The sequence below is a fragment of the Mus musculus genome, chromosome 7 (assembly GCF_000001635.26).
Source record: "Mus musculus strain C57BL/6J chromosome 7, GRCm38.p6 C57BL/6J".
In the NCBI taxonomy this organism is placed as follows: domain Eukaryota; kingdom Metazoa; phylum Chordata; class Mammalia; order Rodentia; family Muridae; genus Mus; species Mus musculus.
In genome coordinates this window covers 67,288,762-67,307,770 of record NC_000073.6, presented here as the reverse complement: position 1 = coordinate 67,307,770, position 19,009 = coordinate 67,288,762, and the positions used below count along the sequence as shown (strand labels likewise).

General features: G+C 37.1%; 1 protein-coding gene across 10 annotated transcripts in view; it reads left to right on the top strand.

Moving 5' to 3' along the window:
• Mef2a (myocyte enhancer factor 2A) overlaps nt 1-19,009 on the top strand; it is a 145,294-nt gene that overhangs the window by 68,686 nt on the left and 57,599 nt on the right. For 9 of the 10 annotated variants that reach the window (NM_001291191.2, NM_001357324.1, NM_001291195.1 and 6 more), the window contains one exon: nt 12,193-12,396. In NM_001291191.2, coding sequence (NP_001278120.1) covers nt 12,193-12,396 — 204 coding nt within the window. Of the gene's footprint in view, nt 1-12,192; nt 12,397-14,030; nt 14,178-19,009 lie in introns of all 10 variants that reach the window. The other variant, NM_001291196.1, reaches the window with a different exon arrangement.

Below are 19,009 nucleotides of genomic sequence, written 5' to 3'. Positions count from 1 at the left end.
AAGATGTTGAGATTTGTGTGTGTGTGTGTGTTTCATATTTAGAAGAAAACAAAAGTATCTTTAAAAAACTAAAATATCTTTAAGATAGATATTGACAGATATTACATAAAAAGTGGTTTGGATATATGGCACAATTTACATAATCAGTCTTTCAAACAGTATATTGTATTAGCTACTTTAATTTTTTAGTTAAGTAGAAGTTCATTGGCCAATAGGATATTTAAATGATCATAGATTATGCTTCCTGTATTTGGGAAACATAAGACTATAAAATGACTTTGAGACTATCTCAAATTCTTTTCTGTTAAGAGAAAAATACTTATTTTTAGATGTGTAGCTATTTAAATGCATTACAGAAAGAAAGGAAAGTTGACACCTTATCTTAATATAATTGCTAAACTACTCTACTGTCTTTAATTTTTTTACTTTTCAGAGGAAGTGAAACAAATTGCATTTTCTTTATTGTTGCTCTTCTATTGCGTAAGCAGATTACAGCTCTAACTTAGAAGTACATTGTAGTAATTGTATACCTGTGCGAAATCCCTGAAGTGTCCACAGTGGCCTTCACAGAAGAAATCCTGGTTCTTCAGTAGCTAGTGCAGTGCTTCATTAGTCTAGTCTAGGTCAACGGTTAAGAGTTCCTAGGAAGAAAAGTATATGGCATTTTTAGGTTCAGAACAAAACAGCATAAAACTACATCTGTATAATGGTATTCACCTATATACTCACCTGTCTCTCTTACATGCTAATTTTCTGTGTATCTCCTTTGTGTGATAAGTTGCCTATTTATATCTTTTGTACAAATTTGAAAATCAGATTTTTAATTTTATTATTGAATTTTAATGTTTTGCATATGTTGGATAATGTACTGTGTGAAGTATTGTTTACCAAAGGTATCTTTGGCTTTTCTTTTTATTTTCTTATAGTCTTTTATAGAGCAGAAGCTTCTAATTTCAGTAAAATTCAGTTAAATGTCTTGTTTAGTAGATCATTATTTTAGGTTTTGTTACTAACAAAGCAAAAGTAAAATAAGTTATTGATGAGACTGGGTGTGGTGACTGGTGCGGCTGTGTAACTGCAGCTCTCAGGAAGCTGAGGTGTGGGTGTGTGGGGGTCCCATGTTCTAGGTTTATGTCGAAGTGTCAAAATCAAGGCCGGCCTGGGGTGCTTAGTGAGGCCCTATCTTTTGAAGAATAAGTGAAAAGTGTCAAACCAAGCCCCAATTCATTTATGAACCTTGTAAATTCATTTTATATTTAGGTCTTGTATCCATTTTGAGTTATATTTTTGTGGGTTTAAGGTCTATAATTGAAGTTCTTTTTTAAATATGCAGTTGTTTCAGCATGGTTTGTTTTAAAGCTTCTTTTCTCAGTGTTTTTAACTTTCTTTTTTAAAGACCAGTCGACTGTGTGTGTCTGTGGTTCTATTGCTCTCTTTGCTGTTGCATGACTTTTGGTATATCCTTTGACCAATGCCACATAGCCTTAATTATTGAAGGCTTATTTTAAGTTTTAAAGTCCTTTGTTCTTTTCCTTCAGTTTTCTTTTGGCTCTTCTGGAGTTTATAACTCTAACACTTTCTACACCCATGCTTCAGCAAATTTGGAATCTGAGTTTACTGTGCTGCTGACACTCTGTTACTAGACTAAATCTATTTAACATAGGATCAGCTAACAAACTGCATTCCTTAGTATTTAGCTAGAAGAGTTGAATAGTTAATTTTATTCAAATTTGTGCATACATGCTTATAGCAGCTTTATTTTTTTAATTGCCAAAATTTAGACAACACTAGTACATCTTTCAGTGCATGATCGGAGAAATAAATTGTTGTCGATCCAAATAGTTGACTATCATTGGGTTGTTGCCTGTCATTGGCAGTGAAAACATGTTCTATGATAATGTAAATGTGTAATACATGTTATATATGTATTCAAACCGGAGATATGTACAAGAAGTGGACTCTGATGTAAACCATGGAGATTGAGTGATACTGGTGTGCCACTGTGGGCTTAGAGCTACGATAAATGTACTATTCTGCCAGGGAATACTGATAACAGGAGGGCATGCATATACAGAGATGAGAGATTTGTGAGAAATTCTTATTCCTCTTATTCTAAAAAATACTCTCTAATGTTAAAAATAGACTTAAATGTTTCAGGTAAAATGAAGTTTGCATTTAGAAAGCTTGAAAGTATTATATTCATATTAATTTTCAGTTTATCAACTTTGGTGCCATATTTGAAACATTTTTAAAAATTGATTGCTGAGAACGCATCATCTAAGCTTACTCAAGTTGGACTATGTTGGAATAATAAAGAGGAGAAGATTGTTATATGCTAAGTTCTTTGATTCACCAACTCCTTCCTTTAGTATCAACCCTTTGTGATTTGTAACTTCAAAGAAATGGTTTTGAAAATGTATTTTTGGGAAGAGCAGAGAGGCTGAGATGGCTAAGTGAGTAAAGTTCTTGTTGCTCAGGCATGAGGACCAACATTCTGATCCTCAGCATCTGTAGAAAAGTCAGTTATGGAATAATAATGCCTGTAATTCCCAGTGATGAAAGAGCAGAAACAGGCTTAAGGTCTGAAGAGCTTGTGGCCAGCCACACGAGCCAGTTGGTGATTACAGTGACTTAAACGAAACTGGAGAGATGACTCATTGTTTACCAGTGCTTGTGCTCTTCCAGAAGACCCGAGTTCAGTTCTCAATACCATCACTGAGCAGCTAAAACTGCTTGCATTTCCAACTCCAGAGGATACAGTGTCCTCTCTGGCCTCTGTAGACATCCACATACACTCAAAGAAGGTAGTGGGGTGGCTGGAGAAAATGGTTTTGTGGTGAAGAGCATGCACTTCTTTTGTAGAGAGCCTGAGTTTGGTTCTTGGCACTCACTTTGGGCAGTTCACAGTAACCTGTAACTCCAGATCCAAGGGTTATGACACTCTCATCTAGCTTTTAGGTACTACATTTATGTGCACATACACCCACACAGACACACATGCATGCATATAATAAACATAAATCTTAAAAAAGAGATAGAAATGTACAGAAGAGGATACTTGGCATTGACCTCTGGCCCCAATACATGTATAAACCTGTCTTAGTCAGGGCTTCCATTCCTGCACAAACATCAAACCAAGAAGCAAGTTGGGGAGGAAAGGGTTTATTCAGCTTACACTTCCATGCTGCTGTTCATCACCAAAGGAAGTCAGGACTGGAACTCAAGCAGGTCAGGGAGCAGGAGCTGATGCAGAGGCCATAGAGGGGTGTTCTTTACTGGCTTGCCTCACCTGGCTTGCTCAGCCTGCTCTCTTATAGAACCAAGACTACCGGCTCCAGACAACCGGCCACCTTCCTGGTGAGAGCACAGGGGTCCGCCCGGCCCGAGAGGTTTCTGCCTCAGGCCCCGGCGGGAGCCTCCTTGGCTCCAGGACTCCACGGAGGGCAGGCTGCACGGGTGACGGTGTGGAATACAGAGGCCAGCCATTTCTGGGACAGGCGAGAGCCACAGAGCTTCTGAGGCGGCGCCATCTTCGGCTCCAGACAACCGGCCACCTTCCTGGCCAAAGCAACACAGCTTCTGGGAAAGATCCTGTTTTGGGCCTTCATCTTCAGCCAGGAGGAGGTCCAAACACCAGATAACTGTGCACCTTCCCTGAAAGAGGAGAGCTTGCCTGCAGAGACTGCTCTGACCACTGAAACTCAGAGGAGAGAGCTAGTCTCCCACGTCTGCTGATAGAGGGTAACAAAATCAACAGAGGAACAATCTCTAAACAAAGACAACTATAACAACTAACTCCAGAGATTGCCAGATGGCGAAAGGTAAACATAAGAATCCTACTAACAGAAACCAGGACCACTCACCATCATCAGAACCCAGAATGCCCACTTCGCCCAGTCCAGGGCACCCTAACACACCTGAAAAGGTAGACCTGGATTTAAAAGCATATCTCATGATGATGGTAGAGGACATAAAGAAGGAATTTAATAACTCACTTAAAGAAATACAGGAGAACACTGCTAAAGAGTTACAAGTCCTTAAAGAAAAACAGGAAAACACAACCAAACAGGTAGAAGTCCTTATAGAAAAACAGGAAAACACATCCAAACAGGTGATGGAAATGAACAAAACCATACTAGACCTAAAAAGGGAAGTAGACACAATAAAGAAAACCCAAAGTGAGGCAACGCTGGAGATAGAAACCCTAGGAAAGAAATCTGGAACCATAGATGCCAGCATCAGCAACAGAATACAAGAGATGGAAGAGAGAATCTCAGCTGCAGAAGATTTCATAGAGAACATCGGCACAACAATCAAAGAAAATGGAAAATGCAAAAAGATCCTAACTCAAAACATCCAGGAAATCCAGGACACAATGAGAAGACCAAACCTACGGATAATAGGAGTGGATGAGAATGAAGATTTTCAACTCAAAGGACCAGCAAACATCTTCAACAAAATTATTGAAGAAAACTTCCCAAATCTAAAGAAAGAGATGCCTATGAACATACAAGAAGCCTACAGAACTCCAAATAGACTGGACCAGAAAAGAAATTCCTCCCGACACATAATAATCAGAACATCAAATGCACTAAATAAAGATAGAATACTAAAAGCAGTAAGGGAAAAAGGTCAAGTAACATATAAAGGCAAGCCTATCAGAATTACACCAGATTTTTCACCAGAGACTATGAAAGCCAGAAGAGCCTGGACAGATGTTATACAGACACTAAGAGAACACAAATTCCAGCCCAGGCTACTATACCCAGCCAAACTCTCAATTACCATAGATGGAGAAACCAAAGTATTCCACGACAAAACTAAATTCACCCATTATCTCTCCACGAATCCAGCCCTTCAAAGGATAATAACAGAAAAAAACCAATACAAGGATGGGAACCACGCCCTAGAAAAAACAAGAAGATAATCCCTCAACAAAACTAAAAGAAGACAGCCACAAGAACAGAATGCCAACTTTAACAACAAAAATAACAGGAAGCAACAATTACTTTTCCTTAATATCTCTTAATATCAATGGTCTCAACTCTCCAATAAAAAGACATAGATTAACAAACTGGCTACACAAACAAGACCCAACATTTTGCTGCTTACAGGAAACTCATCTCAGAGAAAAAGATAGACACTACCTCAGAATGAAAGGCTGGAAAACAATTTTCCAAGCAAATGGTATGAAGAAACAAGCTGGAGTAGCCATCCTAATATCTGATAAGATTGACTTCCAACCCAAAGTCATCAAAAAAGACAAGGAGGGGCACTTCATACTCATCAAAGGTAAAATCCTCCAAGAAGAACTCTCAATTCTGAATATCTATGCTCCAAATACAAGGGCAGCCACATTCATTAAAGAAACTTTAGTAAATCTCAAAGCACACATTGCACCTCACACAATAATAGTGGGAGACTTCAACACACCACTTTCATCAATGGACAGATCGTGGAAACAGAAACTAAACAGGTACACAGTGAAACTAACAGAAGTGATGAAACAAATGGACTTAACAGATATCTACAGAACATTTTATCCTAAAACAAAAGGATATACCTTCTTCTCAGCACCTCATGGTACCTTCTCTAAAATTGACCACATAATTGGTCACAAAACAAGCCTCAACGTATACAAAAATATTGAAATTGTCCCATGCATCCTATCAGATCACCATGGACTAAGGCTAATCTTCAATAACAAAATAAACAATAGAAAGCCAACATTCACGTGGAAACTGAACAACACTCTTCTCAATGATACCTTGGTCAAGGAAGGAATAAAGAAAGAAATTAAGGACTTTTTGGAGTTTAATGAAAATGAAGCCACAACATACCCAAACTTATGGGACACAATGAAAGCATTCCTAAGAGGGAAACTCATAGCTCTGAGTGCCTCCAAAAAGAAACTAGAGAGAGCACACATTAGCAGCTTGACAACACACCTAAAAGGTCTAGAAGAAAAGGAAGCAAATTCACCCAAGAGGAGTAGAAGGCAGGAAATAATCAAACTCAGGGGTGAAATCAACCAAGTGGAAACAAGAAGAACTATTCAAAGAATTAACCAAACGAGGAGTTGGTTCTTTGAGAAAATCAACAAGATAGATAAACCCTTGGCTACACTCACTAGAGGGCACAGGGACAAAATCCTAATTAACAAAATCAGAACTGAAAAGGGAGACATAACAACAGATCCTGAAGAAATCCATCCAAAACACCATCAGATCCTTCTACAAAAGGCTATACTCAACAAAACTGGAAAACCTGGACGAAATGGACAAATTTCTGGACAGATACCAGGTACCAAAGTTGAATCAGGATCAAGTTGACCATCTAAACAGTCCCATATCCCCTAAAGAAATAGAAGCAGTTATTAATAGTCTCCCAGCCAAAAAAAGCCCAGGACCAGATGGGTTTAGTGCAGAGTTCTATCAGACCTTCAAAGAAGACCTAATTCCAGTTCTTCACAAACTATTCCACAAAATAGAAACGGAAGGTACTCTACCCAACTCATTCTATGAAGCCACAATTACTCTGATACCTAAACCACAAAAAGACCCAACAAAGATAGAGAACTTCAGACCAATTTCCCTTATGAATATCGATGCAAAAATCCTCAATAAAGTTCTTGCTAACCAAATCCAAGAACACATCAAAACGATCATCCATCCTGACCAAGTAGGTTTCATCCCAGGGATGCAGGGATGGTTTAATATAGGGAAATCCATCAACGTAATCCACTATATAAACAAACTCAAAGACAAAAACCACATGATCATCTCGTTAGATGCTGAGAAAGCATTTGACAAAATCTAACACCCATTCATGATAAAAGTCTTGGAAAGATCAGGAATTCAAGGCCCATACCTAAACATGATAAAAGCAATCTACAGCAAACCAATAGCCAACATCAAAGTAAATGGAGAGAAGCTGGAAGCAATCCCACTAAAATCAGGGACTAGACAAGGCTGTCCACTCTTGCCCTACCTATTCAACATTGTACTTGAAGTCCTAGCCAGAGCAATTAGACAACAAAAGGAGATCAAGGGGATACAAATTGGAAAGGAAGAAGTCAAAATATCACTTTTTGCAGATGATATGATAGTATATATAAGTGACCCTAAAAATTCCACCAGAGAACTCCTAAGCCTGATAAACAGCTTCGGTGAAGTAGCTGGATATAAAATTAACTCACACAAGTCAATGGCCTTTTCTGTATACAAAGGATAAACAGGCTGAGAAAGAAATTAGGGAAACAACACCCTTCTCAATAGTCACAAATAATATAAAATACCTTGGCGTGACTCTAACTAAGGAAGTGAAAGATCTGTATGATAAGAACTTCAAGTCTCTAAAGAAAGAAATTAAAGAAGATCTCAGAAGATGGAAAGATCTCCCATGCTCATGGATTGGCAGGATCAACATTGTAAAAATGGCTATCTTGCCAAAAGCAATCTACAGATTCAATGCAATCCCCATCAGAATTCCAACTCAATTCTTCAACGAATTAGAAAGGGCAATCGGCAGATTCATCTGGAATAACAAAAAACCGAGGATAGCAAAAACTCTTCTCAAGGATAAAAGAACCTCTGGTGGAATCACCATGCCGGACCTAAAACTGTACTACAGAGCAATTGTGATCAAAACTGTATGGTACTGGTATAGTGACAGACAAGTAGACCAATGGAACAGAATTGAAGACCCAGAGATGAACCCACACACCTATGGTCACTTGATCTTTGACAAGGGAGCTAAAACCATCCAGTGGAAAAAAGACAGCATTTTCAACAAATGGTGCTGGCACAACTGGTTGTTATCATGGAGAAGAATGCGAATTGATCCATTTCTATCTCCTTGAACTAAGGTCAAATCTAAGTGGATCAAGGAACTCCACATAAAACCAGAGATACTGAAACTTATAGAGGAGAAAGTAGGGAAAAGCCTTGAAGATATGGGTACAGGGGAAAAATTCCTGAATAGAACAGCAGTGACTTGTGCTGTAAGATCAAGAATCGATAAATGGAACCTCATAAAATTGCAAAGCTTCTGCAAAGCAAAAGACAACGTCAATAAGACAAAAAGGCTACCAACAGATTGGGAAAGGATCTTTACCTATCCCAAATCAGATAGGGGACTAATATCCAATATATATAAAGAACTCAAGAAGGTGGACTCCAGAAAATCAAATAACCCCATTAAAAAATGGGGTTCAGAACTGAACAAAGAATTCTCACCTGAGGAATACCGAATGACAGAGAAACACCTGAAAAAATGTTCAACATCCTTAATCATCAGGGAAATGCAAATCAAAACAACACTGAGATTCCACTTCACTCCAGTCAGAATGGCTAAGATCAAAAACTCAGGTGACAGCAGATGTTGGTGAGGATGTGGAGAAAGGGGAACACTCCTCCATTGTTGGTGGGATTGCAAGCTTGTACAACCACTCTGGAAATCAGTCTGGCGGTTCCTCAGAAAATTGGACATAGTACTACCGGAGGATCCCGCAATACCTCTCCTGGGCATATATCCAGAAGATGTCCCAACCGGTAAGAAGAACACATGCTCCACTATGTTCATAGCAGCCTTGTTTATAATAGCCAGAAGCTGGAAAGAACCCAGATGCCCCTCAACAGAGGAATGGATACAGAAAATGTGGTACATTTACTCAATGGAATACTACTCAGCTATTAAAAAATGAATTTATGAAATTCCTAGGCAAATGGATGGACCTGGAGAGTATCATCCTGCGTGAAGTAACCCAATCACAAAGGAACTCGCACAATATGTACTCACTGATAAGTGGATAATAGCCCAGAAACTTAGGATACCCAAGGTATAAGATACAACTTGCCAAACGCATGAAATTCAAGAAGAACGAAGAACAAAGTGTGGACACTTTACCCTTTCTTAGAAATGGGAACAAAACACCCATAGAAGGAGTTACAGAGACAAAATTTGGAGCTGTGACGAAAGGATGGACCATCTAGTGACTGCCATATGCAGGGATCCATCCCATAATCAGCTTCCAAATGCTGACACCATTGCATACACTAGCAAGATTTCGCTGAAAGGACCCAGTTATAGCTCTCTCTTGTGAGACTATGCCAGGGCCTAGCAAACACAGAAGTGGATGATCACAGTCAGCTATTGGATGGGTCACACGGCCCCTAATGGAGGAGCTAGAGAAATTAACCAAGGAGCTATAGGGAACTGCAACCCTATAGGTGGAACAACAATATGAACTAACCAGTACCCGGGAGCTCTTGTCTTTAGCTGCATATGTATCAAAAGATGGCCTAGTCGGCCATCACTGCAAAGAGAGGCCCATTGGACTTGCAAACTTTATATGCCCCAGTACAGGGGAACGCCAGTGCCAAAAAGGGGGAGTGGGTGGGTAGGGGATTGGGGGGGTGGGTATGGGGGACCTTTGGGATAGCATTGAAAATGTAAATGAGGAAAATACCTAATTAAAAAAAAAAAAGAACCAAGACTACCAGCCCAGAGATGGTCCCACCCACAAGGGGTCTTTCCCCTTGATCACTAGTTGAGAAAATGCCTTACAGCTGGATCTCATGGAGGTATTTCCTCAACTGAAGCTCCTTTCTCTGTGATAACCCCAGCTGTGTCAAGTTGACATAAAACTAGTCAGTACAAAACCCATGTGTAATATGCCAACACACACACACACACACACACACACACACACACACACACACACAAACTTTCCCCCACAACACACAGTAAAAAGAGCAACAGAAACTATACTCTGTACTGATAATGAGTATTTAAAGAACTGTCTGTTAAGCTTCCCCAGTGCATAATTTGAAGACACGTAACTTGTCTCATCCTAAATACTATAATATTAATATCTCTGATTTTCAAAGTATCTGTGGAATTCAAACTTCCATTGTAGCTTGTATATCTAGGTAACCAAGATATAAGCAATTTAAAATTAACTTTCAATACCACATATAGTGCTCTTTACTATTAGTGAAAGATTATGTTTAATAATAGTATAAATGTTATACCAGGATTCAAAACATTCTGACTTCATAAGTCTAATAAAAACTAAAAATTGGGCTGGGCATGATGGTACATGCCTTTAATCCTTGTACCTGCTAGGTAGAAGCAGGCTGGTCTACAAAGTGAGTTCCAGGCCAGCCAGAGCTATATCGTAAGATCCATTTGAAAAAGAATCAAGAACAAAAAAATATTTTTTGATGGCAATAGTACAATAAGTTAATACATAAATGAAAAAATTAAAGGAATTTGATAAAGCAATAAATTTATCTGCATGAGTATTTTAGATAGGTAAAGGATAAACTATATTATAGGAAAATGATAAAAATAAGTAACTATAGAGAAAGGAAATCCCAAATGAAAACAGATAAAAGAGATTGCCAAGTTGTTACAAATTGGTACATTAAATGCATACTGAAGAGATGATTATTTATGCCCATCATTAACAAAGATTAAAATGAGTAATTAACTATATTAGTATGAAATATGCCTTCATGATAGTTTTGTAATATAGCAAAATTCCTTATATGTTTATACAAGCATATGTATATGATATAAGAGGAAAACTGCCATGTGAGCAACAGGTTAAATATGTATTATATATAGATAGATAGATAGATAGATAAAGGAAGCAGCCATACTAGAGATGTGTTTTAATATATATTTCTTAGATGGGGAACATAATGAAGTTCCTAAATTGAACAGTAACATTATCTAAGGAACACATGTACCCACATGTATGTGCAGAGTCATGCTAATGTCATTCATTGGTACAAGGGAGATGGATGGATGCAATAAGGTCAACTAAGGAGCTGGAGAATAGATTGTTAATACTGCATACTGGGTGAGTTTGATGTTGTTTACACTGCAGTGAGAAACATTAAGCTCTCACTTAAGCAGGTTGATCATTTTGCTTTGGCTGTTACTTGGCAGCTACTGGGGTGTTCAGGATGAGTTGGGAAGTTCAATAATGATTACATGAGCAACGTAGATGAGAAGTGTATTGGTATATGTAGACAAGGGAAGATACCAGGTCTATGTCACAGGTAAAGTCAACAGTTTGCTGTTGGTGTAGAGTATTAAATAGCAGTAACATAACTTAAAATTGACTCTTTCCAGTCTTATCTGGTTCTTATCATTTGGCTAGATCTGAGGGCTTGATAAGGGCTTGATAAGGTAAAAGAATGTCTTGGGGGCTGACACAAAAATAAAGGAGCCAGAAAAGAAGCCATCAGAGTGAACTTTGTGAAACTGAGACATTTAGGTGCTGTGATCATTTGTGGTAACACTGAGGACTTGACACTGGGCATTGGAGGAGGCTGGAGTCCAGTGTGGGAGCAGGACTGGGGAAAAGGTAGCTCAGGTGTCACTTCTTGCGGAATAGTAACAGGATTATGTGTCACTTCATCCTTGCCACTGGGAGGGTTACTGGATGGTGTGATTTCAAGGTAGAAGCTTTAAAATAGCTGAGAGCTTTGAAGGGAAAGGAGTGGAAATACTATGGAAGAGGAAAAAAGAAACGTCTCTTCCAGGAACTTTTAGATTAAGGAATATATTGTTAAGGGCAGGACTGGGAAGACAGGAGGGAGGGGGGCTGCTATTGGGATGTAAAGTGAATTAAAGAAATAAATTATAGAAAAAGTATATTATAAGAACATATAAATGTATTGGTTACAGACTTTGCATCATTCCAAATCTAGTATACAAATAGCTCTCCAAATGAAAAGTGAACTATATCAATTGTGATAACAATAAAATAAATACTTAAATCCCCCAAAACAAAACAAAGCAAAAACCATGAAAAATGTTTCAGTCTCAGAACTGTCTCAGTTAGCAGATTTTAATTAGAGAAATAGTAAAAGAAGATTGATGGCATCAGATAATTTTTGCTGGCTTTAGATGGAATTTTAGTGGAAAGAGTAAAAAGGCTTGCCAGGGAAAAGAAGTATTATAATAACACCACCTCTTTTCAGAGCCCTTGGGCATATACAATAAATACAAGACTATAGTCCTGTAGCAAAATGGAGTGGGGAGGTGTGTGTGATGGATGAAGCTAGCAACATTTCACCTTTGAGATCTGGCTCAGTGTAAAGAAAGACTCATTCAAGAGACTTTATTTCAAGTACAACCAAGCTTTTAATTAAAATTCTGTTTTTCTTTGTCTAGGTTACTTTTACAAAGCGAAAGTTTGGATTGATGAAGAAAGCCTATGAACTCAGTGTGCTCTGTGACTGTGAAATAGCACTCATCATTTTCAACAGCTCTAATAAGCTGTTTCAGTACGCTAGCACTGACATGGACAAAGTCCTTCTCAAATACACTGAGTATAACGAGCCTCATGAAAGCAGGACGAACTCGGATATCGTTGAGGTAACTCATATTTAGTAATGTGTGAATTATAAATAATACTTTACTTAAAAAATAACATTAACTGGCACATTGCTTTGTATTTCTAAAACATAGAAGTATTTCTTAGAAGTTCTTAGAGTTGCTATTTGATGTCTCAGTTTGGCTGTAAAACTTCCTATTTATTCAATCAGAATGAATTAAGCTCTCTACCATACAAACCTAATGTTTAAGCGGTATAATTTTTTTTATCAGCAGTTGCTTATTTTGCTTTAAAAACAATACCTGTAATTTTAACATATCTTAATTATTTTACTATAATGTATATCAGTAATAACTCACATTAGACATAATGAGAGGGAAGCAAATTTTTAACAGTGCCTTGTGTGTAGAGGCAGGGAATCCTGTCCTGCTTATTTGAACACATTCTATTTAGTATCTCTCATAGGTTTGTCAAACCAATTCAGTTTAAAACAAGAGGCTTTCTGTTTGATTTGCTTTTGCTTTTGCGTTTTTTAAAGGCAGAGATTCACTATGCAGCTTAGGCTGGTCTTGAACCATCCTCTTTCCTCTGCTTCATAAATACTTTGACTATAGTTGCAAGCCACCTCACCCAATTTCTTTGAACATCTTCTGATGATATTTAAGTCAACTTCACAATTACCTTTGGGTACTTTTATGGCTATTCTTTATATTTAGAGGGTTTGCTTTATTTTTTTGAGAATGTTTTCATTGCTTTAAAAATACTTTTATTGACTAAGTTATCTGTATAACTATTAGAAAGAAATCACATACATTAGGCATTTCCTTGGGGAATGTACTGAAACCATGTAAAGATGACACAGCCATAAATGGATGAGAAGAAATACGTTGTGAGTTAATATTTTACATTCAACATTTGAACTGCAGGCGAAGATACTTACAACTATCATCTTATGTACAAATCTAATTTGTCTTCACCCATAATAATATAGTTGTGAAAAATGCGTTTAATTCTTCCCTGAGTCTTTCTGCATTCTGGGTTCTTTTTTGGACAGTGATTTAGTTTGTTACTGGAAAAATAACTCCTTATATTATAGTTTATGGTTATTAATGAATTGTTTCAAATGAGAAGTAAAAGCATGACATATTTACAGCCACAACCAATTTACCCAGTTTTATTTAAGGAATACTACTTTAAACCTACTATGAAATGTGTTTAAAGGTTTTTTTTCTTTTTTAATTATGCTTTTGTTAATCATTTTGATATGACTCTAACTTTAGGAACACTATTTAGTATAGTTAAATTTATGTCATTTGACAATTCCTGTTATTTAGCACATATGCTCTATCTTAGAACTTATTTGCATCACAAATTATATTGTACATTTTCTCCTATTAGATCTCATAAGCACATTTTGTATTATAATATGATAAAGTAGATCATCTTAGTAAGTTTTACCAGAGACTTTATATCTAAATTTACTTGAAATGGAAAACATCCATAATACATTTGAAATGGCCTTTTATTTTCAACATGTCTAAGTCTTGTCAGAAGCTCCACAGCCCTTCACTGAGCAGAGGAGCAGAGTTGTGAGCAGGTAGGGATGCTGATTAGTTTCTCTGAGGAAGATGAGCTCCCTCTTAACCCTAACCACTCTACTCTTTCATTGCAGCAGTGTGGTCTTGGCCTCTGGAAATTGAGGGTTCTTCGCACAACCTAAAGCTAACTTCTTTAGAGAATGTGAAGAATATAATGTGGTTTAAGCCTCTCAGAATTTTCAGACTACCCCAGTCTTCATCTCTGTGTGGTCCGCAGTCAAAGTGTAAGAGAGTAAATCCCAAACCTTTCTAGCAGCCTTGTGTGTCACAGTCTGCTTCAGTGTGTTCAGTGTGAGGGAGACTTTGACAGGCAATTACCCATTGGGATTTTTAAGTTGTTTTTTTTTTTTTTTGAATTTGTGCATCTATGTGTGCTTGCATGAGTTTATATGCACCACATGTGTCCAAGGTTATAAGGTACCATGTAACTGCTAGGTACCAAACTCAAGTCCTTATTGTAAGAATAATAAGTAGCCTTACCCTGAAGTTAAGTCTCCAGTCCCTATCCATTCAATTTTGAAGTTTATTTGTACTGTTCCTTTTATAAGTAAGCTGACATGAATCTTACGAATAGTTCTCGATAAGTTATAATTTTATAGTACATAGGAATAATTATATTAAATTATTGATTTTTGTGATAGAAAAACCTTAAGGCTTTTTTTATTTGTGGGCTTTATTCTTTGTCTTCTTCTAGATAAGGTCTTATGTATTCTAGTCTGGCCTCCAACTAAATGGATAATGACTGATTTTTCTGCCTTCATTGAGAATGCTGAGAGTATTTGTGTGTATCCACATACCCCTTTTTATACCATTTGTGTATATCCACACACCCCTTTTTTATACCATTTGTGTATATCCACACACCCCTTTTTTATACCATTTGTGTATATCCACACACCCCTTTTTATACCATTGGGAATCATGCTCAGGGCCTCATGTGGGCTAGGCAAACAGTTAACCAACTGAGCTACAGCCCTGGCCTTACTTCATTTATATTAAAGTCTTTACATCCAAACAGGCCTTCTTTCACTTAAAAAGACGATACAGTGTATTCTCCCAGGTAGTGTATAAGTACGCTGCGTTTATGTTGAACATCTATAAGTTTTTTTGTGGACCAAAGTTAAGTTTATAAGTAATAGTAATAACAAAGAGCTTCTAATGAGCCAGACTCAAAGAACTTTACAAGTATCTCACTGGAACAGAACTTGAAAATATGTGTGTTGTTGTTGTTGTTGTTGTTGTTGGCCGTCATTGATTTCCTTTTATACAGTTTCCTTTCAAGCACTTGTAGTTGTGGGCAACCACTTTTAGTGTCCATTTATTCATATGTCTGATATGTTGGGGGCTTCTGTGCTATGAAATCTGAGGGAGTTATTATTTTGGAATTTGTAATTTAAACCACACGAATACTATGGTTCTATAAACCACTGAGTTACATCTGTGATTAAATATTTTATATAAATAAACTCCTAACAAGTTTATAATGAGGCTTTGGATGTCTTGGCTATCTCATGTGGGTGAATAAACAAACAGGTGTAAACATTTGTAAATAATCTACTTTAAATAAGTTTTATTCTGTGGCATCCTTAACATGCAGGCCCTTTTGAGATTACTGTGAGAAGGATGGGCACACTGTGCTCTTAGCTACACCTGCATATCACTGTGCAAGACTGTATGTATTAAGTTAGTGGAGTAAGGGCAGATAGACTTTCTGAGAGTAGTCTACAATTAATAGTGCACAGGGTGAGCATCAACTAATGTGAAAATCTGAAATGCTCTTAAATCTGAAGTGTCTGGCACCAGTTATTTTACATAAGGGTAGTTGGTATTTGAATATTTTGGTCTTATTTAACTACAGATATTAGAAACTCATGGAATATTGATAATTCTTGCTTATTTCATATGTCTATGTTTTATAACTAGTCCTAATATTTTAATTTAAAATTAAAAGTGTTTATTAGTTAAGTTTTTCTATAGGTTTTTTTGACAGATTTACACATTTTAAATATATTTGGGGATTTAAAAATAAGGTTTAGAGTGGCTAGTAGGGATGGATATACATACATACATACATACATACATACATACTTTTATTCCCAAGAAAATTGAGTACAGATGCCTCTTAACTTGAAATGTGCTTATGTCCTACTAAACTAGAAATTGAAAACATTGTCAATTGAAATCCACCTAACTTGCCAGATGTCAGCTCAGCAGCACAAGCATGCTGCAGAGTCTAGGTTGTTTATCTGATGATACCAGACTGCCTGAGAGCTTTAACTTTGCCCCTGCCAACATCCTGGCAGAATACTGCACTGCATATTATAGCCCCAGAAAATGCCGCAATTCAAAGCATATTTTCTACTGAATGCATATGCTTTTGTGTTATTGCACAATTAAAAATTGTAAGTCAAACCAACAGAGGAATATCAGTAAACAGCAGTGGAAATTTATACAGTGTTATTGTCATTAGATTTCTCTTTGTAAGAAATTTCATGACTTAATTTCTTTGAAATGATGAGTCAATATTACATTTAAAAACATATTTTATTTAAAATGTTTATATACTGCTTTTTAAAAATATATTTTTTACACAAATGAGTTTTAATATTTTGTCTTCTATTCTTTAAAAGTGTTGATGAGTTTATTCATATCAACATCAAGAATATTTAATTATATTGGTAAGATATTTTTATTCCATTGGATAGATGCATCTTATTTTTTTAATGTCTTATTTATTCATGTTATGTAGACTTATATGCATAAACTCGAGGACATTGAAATTGTGGCTATTGCTGGGAATATTTACAAAATTTCCTTCCAGGTTTAAATCAGTATCTGGCCACTCTGTTTAATTCTAAGTGGTAAACTTTTTCAAACTATACTTCTTTTTTAAAAAAATTATTTTATTTATTTACATTTCAAATGTCCCCCTTGCCGGTTTCTCCTCTGCAAACTCTCCTCCCCTCCCCATTGCCTCTAAGAAAGTGCTCCACTCACCCACACATCCATACCTGCCTCACCACCCTAGCATCCCCCTTTGATGGGGCAACAAGCCTCCACAGGACCAAGCACCTCCCCTCCCACTGATGCCAGATAGCATAGTCCTCTGCTACATATGTAACTGGAGCCATGGACCCACTTATGAATACTCTCTGGTTGGGGATTTAGATCCTGGGAGCTCTGTGGGGTCTGGTCAGTTGATATTGTTGTTCTTCCTATGGGGTTGCAGTCCCCTTCAGCTTTCTTCAGTCCTTCCCCTAACTCATCCATTGGGGTTCCCGGGCTCAGTCCAATGATTGGCCTTGAGTATCTGCATTTGTCTTAGCTCAGAATACCTACGATACAACTCACAGACCATAATAAGCTTAATAAGCTTAATGAAGGCCAAAGTGTGGATGCTTCATTCCCACTTAGAAGGGGGAACAAAATCATGGGAGGCAGAAGAAGGGAGGGACCTTTGCTTTCTAGTTTACTGAATCCAATGAAGCTCTGAAACAGTTTACCATACATTAGTTTTATGCATCTCATTATAATGTATAGCATTAGTACCTATGATCGCTTTCCTTATTGGTTATCAGAGAATTAAGATCATCACAGTAAGAGTAGTGGGCAACGTTTATTTAATGTTTACAGTCTGATAACTTACTGTGTGCATGTGGTATATGCATGTGTGCATGGTTGTGTGAGGAGCCAGAGGTCAATATGGATGACTGCCTCTGTTATTGTAAACCTGCTTTTTGAGACAAGGTCTCTTCACTGAAGCTGAAATTTAGTGATAGGGTCAGGGTGGCTGGAATTCATCTATCTCCATATTTCTGCCACCCCCCTCCACTGGAGTTACAGATATGTACCACTGTACTTGCTGTTTTGCATTGGTCATGGGGATGCAAACCCACTTCTTCATGTTGGCTGGTTGGCACTGAGCTATTTCTTGAGCTCTCTGGTCTGATAGATTCATTATTTCACTTGTATTATCTTAGAGTTTTTATTATTTTCCCTAATATACAACTGAGGATATTGAGGCACTGTGATTAATGGAATAAGATGATGATAACTTAAATTCTAAACTGTATGTTTGTGTTTGCATACATGTTTGTGGGTGCACATGAGGATACCAGAGGTTGACATTGGATGTCTTCCTTGATCATTGTTTGTTTTATTTACAGAGGCAAGGTTTCTCACTGAACCTGGAACTTACCAAGTCTAGCTAACCAGCTTGCTATGCAGGTTCCCTAACTCTCCCTTCCCAGCACAAAGATTATAGACTGGGATTATAACCAGCCCACCTTTTAATGGGATTCCTGGAGATATGAACTACTATATTTACACAGCAAGCAGTTTGCCCAGACCTGTCTCCTCAGCCATGAAATGTCACATTTTTAGTTTTAATTTCCTACATTCAAAACACAAAGCAAACTGGAATTAATACAAAAAGAAAGAAAATAGAGAATTACTATAAAATGCACCTGTCGACTAGGAAATCAGAATGGGTTAGAGACAGCTCAGCAGTTAAAGCTGGTCTTTTAGAAGACTGTGGTTTGATTCCCAGCACTCACATGGTGGCTCACAGCTGTCTGTAGCTCCAGTTCTAGGAAATTTGACACATGAATAAATAATAATAGAATCTTTAAGATTAAAAAAAAAAGGTAGTAATAAAATTGACTGTGCCAGGAATACATTATTTAAGAACAGTGGTTCCCAAAATGTGATAACCTGACTTATCAGTACTAAATCACCGTGAACATTTTTAGAACCTAGTGTTTTGTTCCCCAACCAGACCTAAAAGAAAAATCTTAGAGATGAGGTCTAAGAAACTTGGTTTACTTGTTCTAAGTGGAGTTGTAAACCAACAGCTTGAAGTGAGCACACTTTTTTGACAGTGATTTTTTTAGCTTTTTCAAACCTTTTATTCATGAAAATATACCCTGAATTAATTTCAGATACTGAGCAAGTTTGAGTCATATTTTTAAGAAATCTTTTCAAAGTTTAAAATAGTATACCAAATATTGGTGTAAGTTGCCATTATATAAAACATTAAATTTGAATTTGCAATACT